Raw genomic sequence first — 14,668 nt, 5'->3', positions numbered from 1 at the left:
GGTCATGTGCATTGTGTATGATTGTATCTGTGGTGAAATTCTCACTGCAAAATAATATAGAAAGTGAATCAAACCTGTAAAATATGGCAGAGATTAATCTTGAATACCAAAATGTCTACCCTTCATACAATTTTGCAATCAAATGGTCATTAATTTGTGAATGAAACTCACTTATTAGATACTCCAATAGCTGTACCGACAATAGCTGATTGGTTGTGGTGAACTTGGATCAATTAGATGCGTGAACAATAGAAGAGAAAGGAATTTGAATATGAAAACATACCCTGGATAACCGAATCTTACATAGTTTTTCACAATATTGATGGGGCTTTAGCTTTAGTTGGCTTCATATATGTTGTCGATCCATTATCTAATAACTTATGTTTTTGGATCAATTATATTTTGGTGGGGTTATGAATTCAAAACTCATCCACTTTTTATTTCCTTCATTTATTGAGCCCCTGTGCAAATAAGAGAAAGTTGCATGTAAGACAGTACCAAGGTTTTAATCCAAATCACCTTGATTGGCATTGTTGTCTTCTTATCAAACTTTTTAAGATCTTGGGTCCACCTGCAAATACGAGGAAGCTGCATGTAAGATAATATCAAGGTTTTAATCCAAATGACCTTGATTGTCATTGTTGGCTCATTACTAAACTTATCGAGATTTTGGGTTTACTATTAGGCTACCAACTTTTGTAAAAGTCTAAGTTGATAGGATTTAGGCTCATAATGTGCGTTGACTCATTCCTGAACTTTTTTGAGTTTTTGGATTTATTAGGCTACAAATTTTCCTAAAAGCTTAAACTGTTAGGATTTGGGTCTATAATGTAATACCAAATGAATAGCCTTCCCAAATGCTTAAGCTTGTACTGGGCAAACCCTCTCTCTCACATTGCTATCTTTCCTAAGATCTATTAGGATTTGAGCCTATAATGTGTACTAAGCTTAGACCTTTCCTCACATGTGAATTCATAGCCGCACATGGAGAGATAACACAATAATAGATAAATAGATGGGAAAGATGATACAATAGGAGATAAATAGATGGGACAATAGCAGTATGAGAGACTAGAACCCAAGACCTCTAGCTAACCATAACTTTGATACCATGTTAGGTCACCAACTTTCCTAAAAGCTCAGGTTGTTAGAATTTGGCCCTCAATGCATACCTAACTCATAAGGTCAAATTGGAAAGGTAACAGGTAGATGATAGAAATTATAAATGTCCACATTTTATTTGAATATTTTATAATTTTACCTTTTTATTCTTGTTATTTACAACTAGACATCGTTTTAGATTTCATTACTTTTTGTGTTTCATTTTTTGGCTAAGGTATGTTTTACAGCTGCCCCTACTACTGATAGTAGTGTCAATAGTGATTATGCAATATTTTTTAGTTACTTTCCCCTTTTAGTACAGGTTACAACAACAAAAAATATATAAGCAATAATATATAATGATCTTTAGATTCATGGACATTCATTGGAAGTTTAATTAATTTCAGTCTTACTTTTTTAATTTATGCATTTATTTTCAAAATTTTGATGGTGATGATGGATAATGTTGAGAGTGAGGATGCTGGTGGCAGTGGGGGATGAAAGATACTGCTATTTGAATACTCTTAGGTTTTTGTTGGATAAAACTATGAAAATGATTGAATGGTAAATATAAAAAAAATATTAAGTGAAGAATCGATTCAGGGAGAGGAAAGAAGAGTGCTGCCTTTCTCTTGGATTCAGAAGGTTCACAATTTTTTTTTTTTGTTTTTTGGAATTTCATTTTTCTTGATTTCTGGATGCTATTTTCCCCTCTAATTCAAAACGTTAATATTCCGTCAATTTCCATTCATTCATATTTCATTGTTTCAAGATGCCATGTTTCATTCATCTGGGTATTGCTGTTTTCTTGTTTTTCCCAGAGAGCATGGCTATTGAAGCTTTTAGCAGTGGAACTGCATGCCGGTGACATGGTTAATTCTACTCACCGAGATGCATGTCAAAGTATTCTTGGTCATATATTTGGGCCAGATGTTGTCGACTTCACAACTGATCATAGTACATCTCATGCGTATTCCGTTCAAAATAGTGCTGCAGATGTTGGAACTAGAACTATCAGTAAGAGTAAGGTATACTTAGGTACTTAAATTGTTTCATTTTCCTTCTATAACAGGTAAGAATGGACTAATATTTAGCTTCTGGTTGGTTTCTGAGTTTCTGAATGAAATTTGTATGTGCTGTGGACACTATTGTCAAGTTGGTGATTATGATCTAATTAAATAGAATTTGTTTGACAAGATTTTTTCCTAAAATTTCAAGAAATAAAAAAAAATATTAATCCTCTTTAAATAAGATTTCTCATACAAGATATTTCCTAAATTTGTACAAAACTAAAATTATACTTCAATTGTAATTTTAAAAAAAGGGTAGACCCCATTTTATGACACCTACTATTATTAGAAAATAACTAAATCTTAAACAAATAAAAAAACATAAAATTTAAATGAAAATAATTATTTGAATTTTGAAATCAATTTATATTTATCTATAATTCTATATAAATAAGAAAATTATTTACCAAAAAAAAAAAAGAGAACTGAGTTGGGTAGAATTTTTGTAGTCTTGGTGTACTCGCGTGAGAGACAAAATAAAATAATTACATATATTCTTTGTTCAAAAGAATATCTTAAAAGAGAGTGTACCCACATTTTTCTCGTCACATGTATTTTTTCTTTTAAAATAAGAATAACTCTTTAGATTAGAAAAAGTTTATATCTCAATTTTATGCATTTGGTAAATATTAATTTTACATTTGATAAATATTAATTTTTATTTTTATTATAACAATAATAAAAATGGAAAAGATGATATTATTTTTATCCGAATAAGTGTAATTATTTTATGATTTTATTTATTTATTTTTGGTAGTTAAGTCAGAGGAATATTATGGCCACACATGTGAAGAGGCAACAACATTTTTTTAATTTATTTATGGTAGTTAGTGTGTGCATGTGTTGCAAGAGTGTGTATTGAAAGGGTGAATGAATAGGATAGGCAAAATATTTGCCCCTTCTTTTGTTTTATCACTAATTATATTAATGTCTCACACTCGAAAGGGTATTATGTTGCATTAAATGAAAGGAATGACTGTATGATTTTATTTATTTATTTAATAGGTAAAATTTTTGTCCCCACTGGGACTTGAACTTGGAGCCTCCCACAAACCCTTCCCAATCCTTTACCACTTGAGCCAGTCTTTAAGGGTGTGTGGTAAATATTTGAAGAAAATAAGGGTAAAAAACAGTAAAAATAAAAGTGCATTCTGGATTTTATTATATAGTATAGAAAAAAGGGAACATTTTGGTGAAGAATTTTGAGGACCGATACGGAATTCAAAATTCTCTGTTTTCAAAATCTTGGAATGAGGTAGTTTTTTGGGAGCTGGATTGTTTTTGGTTAACAGTAAGTAGTCCAAATAAAATTAGAAATGTAATTTATCAATAAGAGCAAAGTGGTTCATAATGTATTTGGATTGTACATCACTGTAAAATATGGAGATGGGAACAACTTTTGTGGAACTTTTAAAAATACTTCATATTTTATGTAGTATCTACGAAAAGCTTATTGACTTAATGTTTCCTCCTATTTTTTTCTTTACTTTATCACATTTTCATATAAAAATGCATTGCAGTCTACAACTTTTTTCAGAGTTATTTTCATTTGATATCAAGTGGTATCTTTTCATTTTGTTCACCATATGTACGATCTAAATTGTATACTGTATTTTCCACTTTAGTTTGGCATCCTTTTTATAGTCATCAATATACATACTCTTATTTGCCTATCCAAAAAACAAAATGTATGGTGTAAATTGGTTGCTTGTATTTGTACATTTGTTGGAAATGTTGCATTTGTGAAAAAATTCCCTACTTGTAATCAACTCCTTGTTGGACCATGGATTTGAATATTCACTTATTAATTAAAAACCTTTCATGTTAGAGGAAGCTGTTGCCTTTTTCTATTCTCTTAAGGATTGCACTTAGACAAAGTTTTCTTTGCTGAGGCTGTAGTTGTGGCTATGAGGTAGTATTATTATCTTGGTGACACACTAACATTTACTTATTGCACCAAAATGGGAGGGTCATTTGTTTTTCTTGTTAAACCTAATGAAATGTTATTCCCCATTCCACTCTGTATTGAAGATATTATCAGAAGATATGCTGTTATTTATAATAAATATGAGCAATAAGTTTCAATCAAAAGGTCTTGTAGGGAAACCTTCTTTCTTATTCCTTCGCTGTAAAAAAAAGTTTATTGGTTTTTTTTTTTTTTTCTGCTTCCCCCAACAAAACTTTCAATTCTCAGGTGTTGGAGCTGCTTGAAGTTGTCCAGTTTAGATCTCCTGATACTACAATGAAGTATTCTCAGGTTGTTTCGAACATGAAATATGACTTGCTGGTAAGATCTGTGTACTTCTTGGTGTTCTATATTTTGTTTCTTATTTGCTTTGTCTGATAGTATGTGCTGACCTGTCTTATAGGCAGAAGACATACTTGGGAATCCAACAACTTCTGGAAAAAATAATGTCTACTATTATTCAGAGCGTGGTGACCGCCTGATTGACCTTACTACATTCCGAGACAAACTTTGGCAGGTTAATTTCTTTAGTCCCAAATTCCCCTCTAATGGGCTTTTCTACTCCTAGATCAATGAACCTTGTCTTTCTCGAACTTCCAGAGGAAGTTTCTATCACTGATGACATTATTTTTGGTTTCAGAAATGCAACTTCATGAATCCCCAGCTAAGCTCCTTTGGCAGTGAACTTGAGCTAAATGATGTAAGAGAAACAATTCAACAACTGCTGAGATGGGGATGGAAATACAATAAGAACCTTGAGGAACAAGCTGCACAACTTCATATGTTAATTGGCTGGTCTCAAGTTGTTGAGGTCTATACGTTCTTTTATTTATTTCATATAACCCCATTGCAGAATTTCTCTTATGGTTTAGTTAGTGTATTTTTAGATACTTATCAGCTCCATGTTTTTTCTGTGCTGTTTCCCCCACTAATTGCATCTTTAGGTCTCTGCATCGAGAAGACTTTCTCATCTTGAAAATCGAGCTGAAATTTTGTTCCAGTGAGCCTCCCTATCACCATTAGAGCTTCACTTCCACCTTATTCAGGCATTTTTAACTGTTTCGTTCTTTTTCACTGACAGATTGCTTGATGCCTCTTTGACTGCATCAGCTTCTCCAGACTGCTCATTGAAAATGGCAGTGACATTGTGCCAGGTGTGATTCAATCATTTACACTTGTATTGTTCTTCAATTTAGCAAAAGATTTTAGCAGTTTTCTCCACTGTGGTTGATTTTGCTGTCCTATTAACATTTCTCAAGGTTGCACTTACATGCATGGCCAAGCTACGTGATGAAAGATTTTTGTGCCCTGGTGGTTTAAATTCTGATAGTGTTACATGTCTTGATATTATCACGGTGAAACAATTATCAAATGGGGCTTGCCACTCAATATTGTTTAAGCTTATTGTTGCAATTCTAAGACATGAGTCATCAGAAGCTTTGAGAAGACGGTATGATATTAATTTGGCAGTTGATGCTGTCTTTGTATGTGTTTAGTTTTTAAATAGTCATCTGACCTTCATTTATTTCTCAATTCAGCCAATATGCTTTGCTTCTTAGTTACTTCCAGTACTGTCGGCATATGCTTGATCTGGATGTTCCAACAGCAGTTCTCCGCTTGTTGCTTGATGAACATGATGGTGAAGATCTTGATCTCCTGAAGGTATCTGGTTTCTGTTACCTCAATGCAAAAAATTTCCATTGATATATCCTGATGGAAGAGTAGTTATATTTACGGTAATCATGTTCTGTTGTTTCCAGATTGACAAAGAACAGGCTGAACTAGCACAGGCAAATTTTTCTATTCTAAGGAAAGAGGCTCAAGCCATCCTTGATTTGGTGGGTTCCTATTATTTTCTGCACTCTTGAGCCATAAGAACTGACCAGAAAATTCTCAAGAAACTAGTACCGTTTTCGTCATCAATGCAAAATATTATTTAGGAGTCAATGGCCCTCTGAGGTTTCTGTCATTGACTTTGACGTGACTTCTACCTGTTGTGTTGTTTTTGATGAAATTGAGTAATTAATGGATCAGGCACATGTATTACCAAATTGAAAATTTCCCAAATCTACTGTAAATTATATCCTCTCTTTTGAAGGAAAACAAATTAGAAAAATGTCGTATTATAAAGCTTCATACACGAGATGAAACTACTTTATTATGCTTTCCAATGACATGAGTTACATGCTATAAACATCACCAAACCCACGACCTCCCTCCCATGCACACACATACCGCACACCACCACCAAAACAACTAGAGGGGAAAAGAGAGAAGAAAAGGATCAACCATGATGACAGTATGATTTGGAATTTATTTTGGTCCAACAATATTTTCTATGGCTTTTACATCTTCTGTTTTGTTTTCCTAATCTTCAGGTAATAAAAGATGCAACTCAAGGAAGTGAATCTGGAAAGACCATATCGCTTTATGTTCTGGATGCATTGATTTGTATTGATCACGAGAGATTTTTCTTAAACCAACTTCAGAGTAGAGGTTTTTTGCGATCTTGCTTAATGAACATCAGTAATATCTCTGTTCAGGTTTGTATTCTGTCCACTATAAAGTCACTATCCATTCGCGAAAAGAATATTTTGATTCATATTAAGTTTTGCCACAAAATGCTACTACACTAGCAACCTCCAATCCAGTTTGAACAATGCCAGATGCGATACATCCTTTTTACGTATATAGGTTTTAGACAGTGAGAAAACATTTCTTGTATTCTTTTTCTTATAAGTTGTTCAATGTGTTTTATCTTTTAACATTTGAGACTGAATAACTTGTTTCATTTTTTTACTTCAGTAATGCAGATTTTCATTTGTTACCTTCTGTAATTTGAAGATGAACAATAATTTGAAGAAGAGGAAATAGAGATGCAGACAAAATCGAAAAAGAAAACTTCTATACTCTAGCTTAAGGATCAGATAATCATAGAAAATTATAGTCAGCTATACAAGAAACTCCCTAATTTATAGCGTGTACATCTGATTATACAATCAGCTTCCCTCTTCAACAGAAGAATTCCAAGTTTTTGTTTTCACTGGTTGTCTGGTTGATTACTTAATAGGGTGTAGCTCTTTTGCCAACCTGTATTCCAAATTTATTTTGGTGGTACAATTCTCTCTTTATTTGAAACAATAAACTTATATTCCATCTGTTGCTTCACTTTAATTATAGAACATCCTTTTTTAAGCATGATTTAAAATATGGAATTTCCAAATTTTCTTTTCATTGTTGTTTCATTTTTTTACTTCAGTAATGCAGATTTTCATTTCTTACCACCTTTTGAAATTTGAAGATGAACAATAATTTGAAGAAGAGGAATTAGAGATATAGAAAAAATAGAAAATGGAAACTTCTATACTCTAGCTTAAGGATCAGATAATCATAGAAAATTATGGTTAACTATACAAGAAAGGAAACTCCCTGATTTACATCCTGTACATCTGATTATACAATTGGCTTCCCTCTTCAACAGAAGAATTCCAAGCTTTTGTTCCATTGTTCTTATTTTGTTTAATCCTATGGGGTTGCATTTGTTCACTGGTTGTCTGGTTGATTACTTAATGGGGTGTAGCTCTTTTGCCAACCTGTATTCCAAATTTATTTTGGTGGTACAATTCTCTCTTTGTTTGAAACAATAAACTTATATTCCATCTTTAATCGTAGAAAATCCTTTTTTAAGCAAAATTTAATATATGGAATTTCCAAATTTTCTCTTCATTGTTGTTATTATTATTTTTATTATTTAGAATTTGTTTATTCACTGGTTGATGTCATATTAGGGTGTAGCTCTACCCTTGTCCTGCCTTTTGAATTTGTACAAAAAAGAGAAAGAAATAATAATTATATTTCATATGTTTCCTTTTTTTCTTTTTCTTTTTTTCCCTACACTTCTCTTAACTCTAGTTTTCTTTATATTTTTTTAACTGTTTTGAATGTAGATATATTATTGATTTTCACCTCTCCAATCTTTAGTCTTCAGTACTGAATTTGATCTCGTGTGCCACCCCATCCTTCCAACATAGGATCCCAATTTTAACAACTTTGTTTATGCTTATGTCCAGATAAGTTATAATGTCTTACATATTGCATTATGCATAAAACTCAAAATTTTTACTATTTATGCAAACACATCTGAAGACATTGTTTGTTATGAAACTTATTTTTAATTTTTTGAAGCTTCGTATCTTTCACCAGATATGAGCTGCCTGAGTTACTATTTATTATTGCCTGATTAGTACTGATTTATACGGATGGTTGTATATATCTTTGGCAGTGCTTTTTATTTGATATATTAGAAGATATGACATGTAGTTAACTTCTTTAGGATGGTGGGCGTTCATTAGACTCATTGCAGCGAACATGTACTCTCGAGGCCGAACTTGCTTTAGTGTTGAGAATTAGTCACAAATATGGGAAATCAGGGGCCCAGATTCTATTTTCCATGGGTGCTTTAGAGCATATTGCTTCATGCAAGGTGGTTAATTTTCAAGTGAAGGTATTGTTTTTTGTTCTCACCAATCTCGTATAGTCATATATTTTATTTGACTTAACACAAATTGGAGCTAAACTAGCAGGGGAGTTTTCGGCGGTTTGAGACTAAACTTAGAAGAGATGCAGCTGTGAATATTGATAAACAACAAACAATTATAGCTCCTATACTTAGATTGGTGTTTTCTCTGACTTCATTGGTTGATACATCTGATTTTTTTGAGGTCAGTCCATACTCTTCTCTGAAGTAGTTCCTCTCTTATGTCTTGTTACTTGCCTGCATGTGTTGGGTGTTAGAATATTCTCTTATATTGGGCGAAATCCCATGATGCACCTGCAATACCTGTGCTTTCTGCTTAGAAGCTCTAAACTTTTGGTTATTTTGTGGTAAAACCATGATTCCTCATCATGGTGAAATCACAAATGAGGTGGGGAACAATTACAGTTATCAAGAAATTATATTCTTTTATCTGTGGAATGGTTTATGGTTGTCAAGAAACTCTCTCAAAAGAACATTTTCTGTTATTGGAAATAATACGAGGAATCAGAAATACCACATATGCTGTAATATGGTCAATGCTTTTTTACTTTTTTGAGAACCTTTGTTCTATGTGTATCTTCTTTTGCCCTACAACCTAAGCTCTTGGGTCAAATTGATAGCTTAGAATATCCTCCCCCTCCGTATAAAAACACAACAAGAACTGATCTTTTGAATGAGAGTCAATGGAGCCCCTTTAAAATTCTTAGCAACAGTAACCCATAAAAGCAAGGAATTTTTTTTTGTTCCCATATCACCTCAAGAAACATGCAAAATTATTCTCTGAAATCATGGCGTTGCTTTCAGTCAAACAATTCAGTGATCTGTATCATATAATTTTTCATGCAATAAAAGCAAGTTTGATGCATATCATTGATGTGCTGTTTTCATGTGAAATTTTTTGTATCCTGTGATTTTATGGTAACCAATTACTAAGGCATGAAACCACTCAAATAAAGCATCATTGCCCTGATCCTGATGTGTGCCAATAATCTGTGATTTCTCCCATTATTTAATCCATAAGTTTTGCCTTATTAGAGCATTAGTTACATCAATATATTGGCAAATTAAGAAAATTTCTGTTGATTACTTTTTAGCAATGGGTTTTCAGTTTAGTTTTGTTATGCATGGATTATTGGTTTAAATATATTATCTCTCTTTTTAAGGACATTTACAGTTTTGTATTACTGTTTCTCTTTCATCTCTCTTCCTTTGTATCGTTCCCTTTTCCATGCATCTTGTAAATAATGTTCTTGCTAACTTGGGTATGTAATAGGTGAAGAATAAAACTGTCCGTGAAGTCATAGATTTTGTCAAAGGGCATCAACTGCTCTTTGACCAAGTTATTCAAGAAGATGTTTTGGAAGCTGACGAATTAACAATGGAGCAAATCAATCTTGTTGTTGGTATACTTAGCAAGGTGAGTGCTTTTTTAAATTTCTTCAGGTCTAAGTTTGGACATGTGAAAGAAGCTGGTATATGGCTTAAAGTCATCTCTGCCATTGTCTGTGGATTAAGTAATATGGTTTAACCTGTATCAAACCTATTTAGGTGATTTTTCAGCACTTTGAAAATTATTTCTATTTTAAGGGCAGTCCTGTGCTCCTTGAACAACTATGTCTCTTCTTACTTATCTTGTAAAGCAATGTCTTTCTATTTTCTTGTTTTCTTTTCTAAGGATCCATTTAGTTATGAAAAGCTTTTGATGTCCTTAGGTTTGGGGGTCTTTTTTTATCAGGTTTGTATCTCATGGGGAGGATTTCTTATCCGTCTCATGTTTTGTTCACATCAATTAATACATCTTTTGTTTCTGAAAAAAAAAAATGTCCTTAGATTTGGCCATATGAGGAGAGTGATGAGTATGGTTTTGTTCAAGGGCTTTTTGGTATGATGCGTTCTCTCTTCTCGCATGATCTGGAGTCTCGTACTCCTACTCAGCCAGTTCAATCTCTTGATGTAAGTCAATATCTTATTTGAGCTTAATCAAAGAAGTGATGGAGATTTAAAGTCAATATATATTTGTGGTTCTATTTTTTTTTTTATATATTTTCTGTTATTTCACTGTGACTGATCAGAAGCAGAGGAAGTCTGAATTGAACATATTCCGATTATGCTTTAGCCTGAGCTCCTATCTATATTTTCTTGTTACAAAGAAATCCCTGAGACTGCAGGTAGATATGCAAAATTTAACCCGGTAACTGTTGGTTTTGTCTGTCTCCATCCCTATGATTTTAAAGTTGATTAACAAAAAAACAGAACGAAAGAGAGAAAAGAAACAATTGTTATCTGATCTACATTCTTTTTCCCAGGTTTTGGATGGTCCCACTGATTACCATGCACCTGGTAGACTTCAGCAGCCCACATTGACTTTACTTGTTTATCTTCTTAATTCTGTAACAACTGCCCTAGAAAGAGCTGCAGAGGATAAATCCTTACTGCTTAACAAGGTGAAATAGGTTTCCAAATGCACATTAATGTTTTTCACTTATTGATTTCAATATGTTGATATTATGTTATCATGCCACGTCACAAGCAATAAATCTTCTTTGATTTTCAGATTCAAGACATAAATGAACTATCAAGACAAGAGGTGGATGAAATTATCAGTATGTGCGTTCGACAAGATTGTGTTTCATCATCTGACAATACACAGAGAAGGTCTTCTTTATGATTTTGTTTTCAATTTCTGTTTGATTTTGTTACATGGGATGATTTCATAACCTTTTCATTTATTTATTTATTTTGAGTTTCAAAGCTTTAACATGGTCATGCTAAGTAAGGCATTATACTGAGATTTGTTGGCTCCTTGAGTATTTTAATCTCTACTTTGTGCATAGGCATCAGTTTGTTGCAATGATGTTTCGAACTTAATGGGTTTTTACTCCAGTTGGTCTCTTTATCATCTCAAAGTGTGACATTAAATTGTTTGGTATGGAGTTAACCCCTGACATTATCATCAGGAAATGAACACATAAAATGCTAGTTATCTATCTGTCTTTTCCCTTGGCACTAACTCTTGATGTTGAGCAAACTGAACCATTGTGCTGAATGAACCTAACTGGCCCTTGCACTTTGGATTAATACTCTCTGCCATGTGCAAGAACTTCGGCCTTATGTCTTATAACATTATCTGTATTGCTTAGGTTCCTATCCGGTTATTTTCTGCTTGTGGTATGTGTTAGGCAAGTAATTTGGTCTATTTCTGTTGCTAGGGTTGTTTGTTCTAAGAGAAATGCACTATTTCACTGTTCTTCTAATGCAACAATAATGGTGTACAATAATCTTTTTGATCTCTTTATCAAATGTTAATCCCATGCAAAATCCAATTCATAAGCTTCTTGGTAAGCCTGTCTATGGATTATGATTGGGTTGCAAGTAGGTCCAAATTTTCCCTCCCATAAGGTATGGGATTCACATAATTGTATGATACATTCATCAGGCATAATGATGTGTTACCAACTCCAGATAATTTCAGATTGAATCTGGATACACCTTGGCATGCCAGGTATATATTTATGTATATATGCAGACATGTTGACCTTCGAAAACTTTTTACCCAACTTTAATTCCTCAACCAGTTAGTTTAATCTGTATTATTTCCTAATGAAAGTAGTGTCATATCAACAACTGCACTGTTTGCTCCCAGTTTTCCTATTTTGTTTTTTCGAAAATGCAGTCAGTAGTAACTTTGTTTTGTGAATTGTGAGGAGTACCATGTGTGTTTGGTGCTGCCTCATGGAGCACATGTTGTTTTTGTTTCTTTATCTACATAGTTACATACACATCCACTGCTCAGATTTTAGATTCAATGTTTCTCTTCTTGTTACAGGAGGTATATAGCAATGGTGGAAATGTGCCAGGTTGCAGGCAATAGGGATCAGCTAATTACCCTATTGCTTCCTCTTGCGGAGCATGTGCTGAATGTAATCCTTGTCCATTTCCAGGATGGGTATGATCTCTTTTTTTCCTGATAACATATTGTCGTTTTATTTCCCTTTTCCAATGTGTTTTTCTTGGCAGCTCTATTACCCCTGGTACAAGTGCAACCACAAAAGCAATTACATTCGGTGACAAATTTGACAATGGGCAAGACATATCAGTGTTCTGTGGGAAGTTGATTCCAACATTAGAAAGACTTGAATTGCTTAGTGAGGTATGCTTTTCACTGTCTACTAATCATAGATTCATAGGAACACCGTCACGCACAGTTATTTCAAATCTAGGATGGTGGTATGGTATACACTGTGTTGTCAACCTGACAAATTCACTCCTATTTTTTATATAGCTTGGTGACTGTTGGATTTGGACTTTGATGGTTTTGACAGAAAATCAATTCAAGTAAACAACTATACAAATATTGCTGGATTATGTTAGAATTCCATTTTCCTTTAATGTTACCTATTTTAATGACATTCTTGTGAAATTGATTTTCTGGTACAATGATGTTGGGGGGGAATCCACTTTGCGTCTGCCTGGAGGACAATGAACATGTCATGAACATGTTTTGAATTTGTTTTGCTGCACAGAAGAGGGTAGCATGGATTCTTAGAACCATATCCTGACCTTACTCTCTGCTTTCAGCAAAGGAATCCTAGGTTAAATTATTTACCCTCCTTGGCACAACCAACTCTTATCTATGCTACTCCAGCCTTCATCATGATAACCTGTAGGATGGTTGTAAGATTGGGCCAGTTGTTAGCTTGTCTTTCTATCGTCTTTTTGGAATTCTATTAGAAATTTAACAAATTTTATGATTTAAGCTCAAGGTGCATTCAAATTTGTGGACAGTAGGTAAATGACAACTCTTTTTTCATTATTTTCCCACTGTTTTTCCTTCTTACTCTTTTGATTGTCAGGTTGTTTTTGTTTCTTCTCTAATCACTTTTAACCTGAAACCCTTTTCACGCATATGAATTTCATTAATTTGAAAGATTTTTTGGGATTCTATTTCATGGGATTTCCTCATCTTGACAGGATAAAGTGGGGCACAACCTGAAGGTGTTCCGGAGACTAGTGAGTTCACTCAAGGAATTGGGGATTCAGAAGTTGGGTGCATGAGTCAAAATAATGGATGTGTGGAGAGCCCACCAAAAATTTTCCTGGCGACTATTTTATGTATTTGCTTTGCCTTGAGTATCATATAAAAGTTTTCACAGCTTCTGAAACCTATTGAATGTATCAGTGAATGTATATGTGTAATATACTAATCTGTTTCATTTGGCATCCTTAAATTGTTCCAATAGAAATTAATGTGAGATGGATCTGAAATGCCCAGCATCAACTAATTGTAACTTGACACGGTCAAATGCATGTCCCCTTCACATTGTTCATTGTCCACTATTCATAGCAGATATGTAGACAGCAGTGAGATTGAAGCAGTTGGGGTGAGATGAGGCCCCCCCAGTCATAATGACCTCTTGTTCATTGTATCAATTTTACAACATGAATTTCAAATATGTTTAAGTTAGGAGGTGTTAGTAAAATTTAATAATTGTTACTTAATAAGTTAAGTTTACTTTAAGTTAAATTGAAATTTATTATTTAATTTTTAGTTTAAAGTATGAAGGTTGTTTAATAAAATTAACTTAAAATTTATTCTAAATTATAAAATTTACATATTTATTTTATAATTAAGATAAAAAGAGTTCTGAGTAACAATGAAATTGTAGAGTTGTAAATATAAGAAATTAAGACAAATAGGAGTAAAAAGATAAAATAAAAATGTGTATTTAAAAATAAATTAATTATTTTTACTTATTACTTAAAATTATTTTTTTACTTTAAGTTATTTTATCATCCATATTTTATATAATAACTTAAATTAAGTAATTACTACAAGTTAAAGATATTAAGTTGATTTATTAAACACCTACTTAACATATGAGTTTTGTGTGGTTTTTATTTTATTTATTTTATTTTATTTTTATCTTTGAAATAGAAAAATATTTCATTTATTATTTTATTTTTATCTTTGAAAATAAAAAAATATTTTTAATT

The 14,668-nt window shown here is 32.9% G+C and overlaps 1 protein-coding gene across 2 annotated transcripts in view; it reads left to right on the top strand.

The window, feature by feature from the left end:
- LOC117924488 (nuclear pore complex protein NUP205) overlaps positions 1 to 14,008 on the top strand; it is a 64,170-nt gene extending 50,162 nt beyond the window's left edge. Inside the window, exons 26-45 of one of the 2 annotated variants that reach the window (XM_034843112.1) lie at positions 1,923 to 2,129; positions 4,366 to 4,458; positions 4,541 to 4,654; positions 4,778 to 4,948; positions 5,082 to 5,137; positions 5,219 to 5,291; positions 5,397 to 5,587; positions 5,676 to 5,799; positions 5,898 to 5,975; positions 6,516 to 6,680; positions 8,471 to 8,641; positions 8,721 to 8,858; positions 9,948 to 10,091; positions 10,505 to 10,627; positions 10,750 to 10,842; positions 10,981 to 11,118; positions 11,229 to 11,329; positions 12,501 to 12,620; positions 12,692 to 12,824; positions 13,646 to 14,008. In XM_034843112.1, coding sequence (XP_034699003.1) covers positions 1,923 to 2,129; positions 4,366 to 4,458; positions 4,541 to 4,654; positions 4,778 to 4,948; positions 5,082 to 5,137; positions 5,219 to 5,291; positions 5,397 to 5,587; positions 5,676 to 5,799; positions 5,898 to 5,975; positions 6,516 to 6,680; positions 8,471 to 8,641; positions 8,721 to 8,858; positions 9,948 to 10,091; positions 10,505 to 10,627; positions 10,750 to 10,842; positions 10,981 to 11,118; positions 11,229 to 11,329; positions 12,501 to 12,620; positions 12,692 to 12,824; positions 13,646 to 13,729 — 2,517 coding nt within the window. In that variant the 3' untranslated portion in view covers positions 13,730 to 14,008. Of the gene's footprint in view, positions 1 to 1,922; positions 2,130 to 4,365; positions 4,459 to 4,540; positions 4,655 to 4,777; positions 4,949 to 5,081; positions 5,138 to 5,218; positions 5,292 to 5,396; positions 5,588 to 5,675; positions 5,800 to 5,897; positions 5,976 to 6,515; positions 6,681 to 8,470; positions 8,642 to 8,720; positions 8,859 to 9,947; positions 10,092 to 10,504; positions 10,628 to 10,746; positions 10,843 to 10,980; positions 11,119 to 11,228; positions 11,330 to 12,500; positions 12,621 to 12,691; positions 12,825 to 13,645 lie in introns of both variants that reach the window. The other variant, XM_034843111.1, reaches the window with a different exon arrangement.
- The last annotated feature ends 660 nt before the right edge of the window (positions 14,009 to 14,668 follow it).

Source organism: Vitis riparia, chromosome 11 (assembly GCF_004353265.1).
Source record: "Vitis riparia cultivar Riparia Gloire de Montpellier isolate 1030 chromosome 11, EGFV_Vit.rip_1.0, whole genome shotgun sequence".
NCBI lineage: Eukaryota > Viridiplantae > Streptophyta > Magnoliopsida > Vitales > Vitaceae > Vitis > Vitis riparia.
The sequence above is the reverse complement of the archived record's forward strand: the minus strand, read 5'-3'. Positions and strand labels throughout refer to the sequence as shown.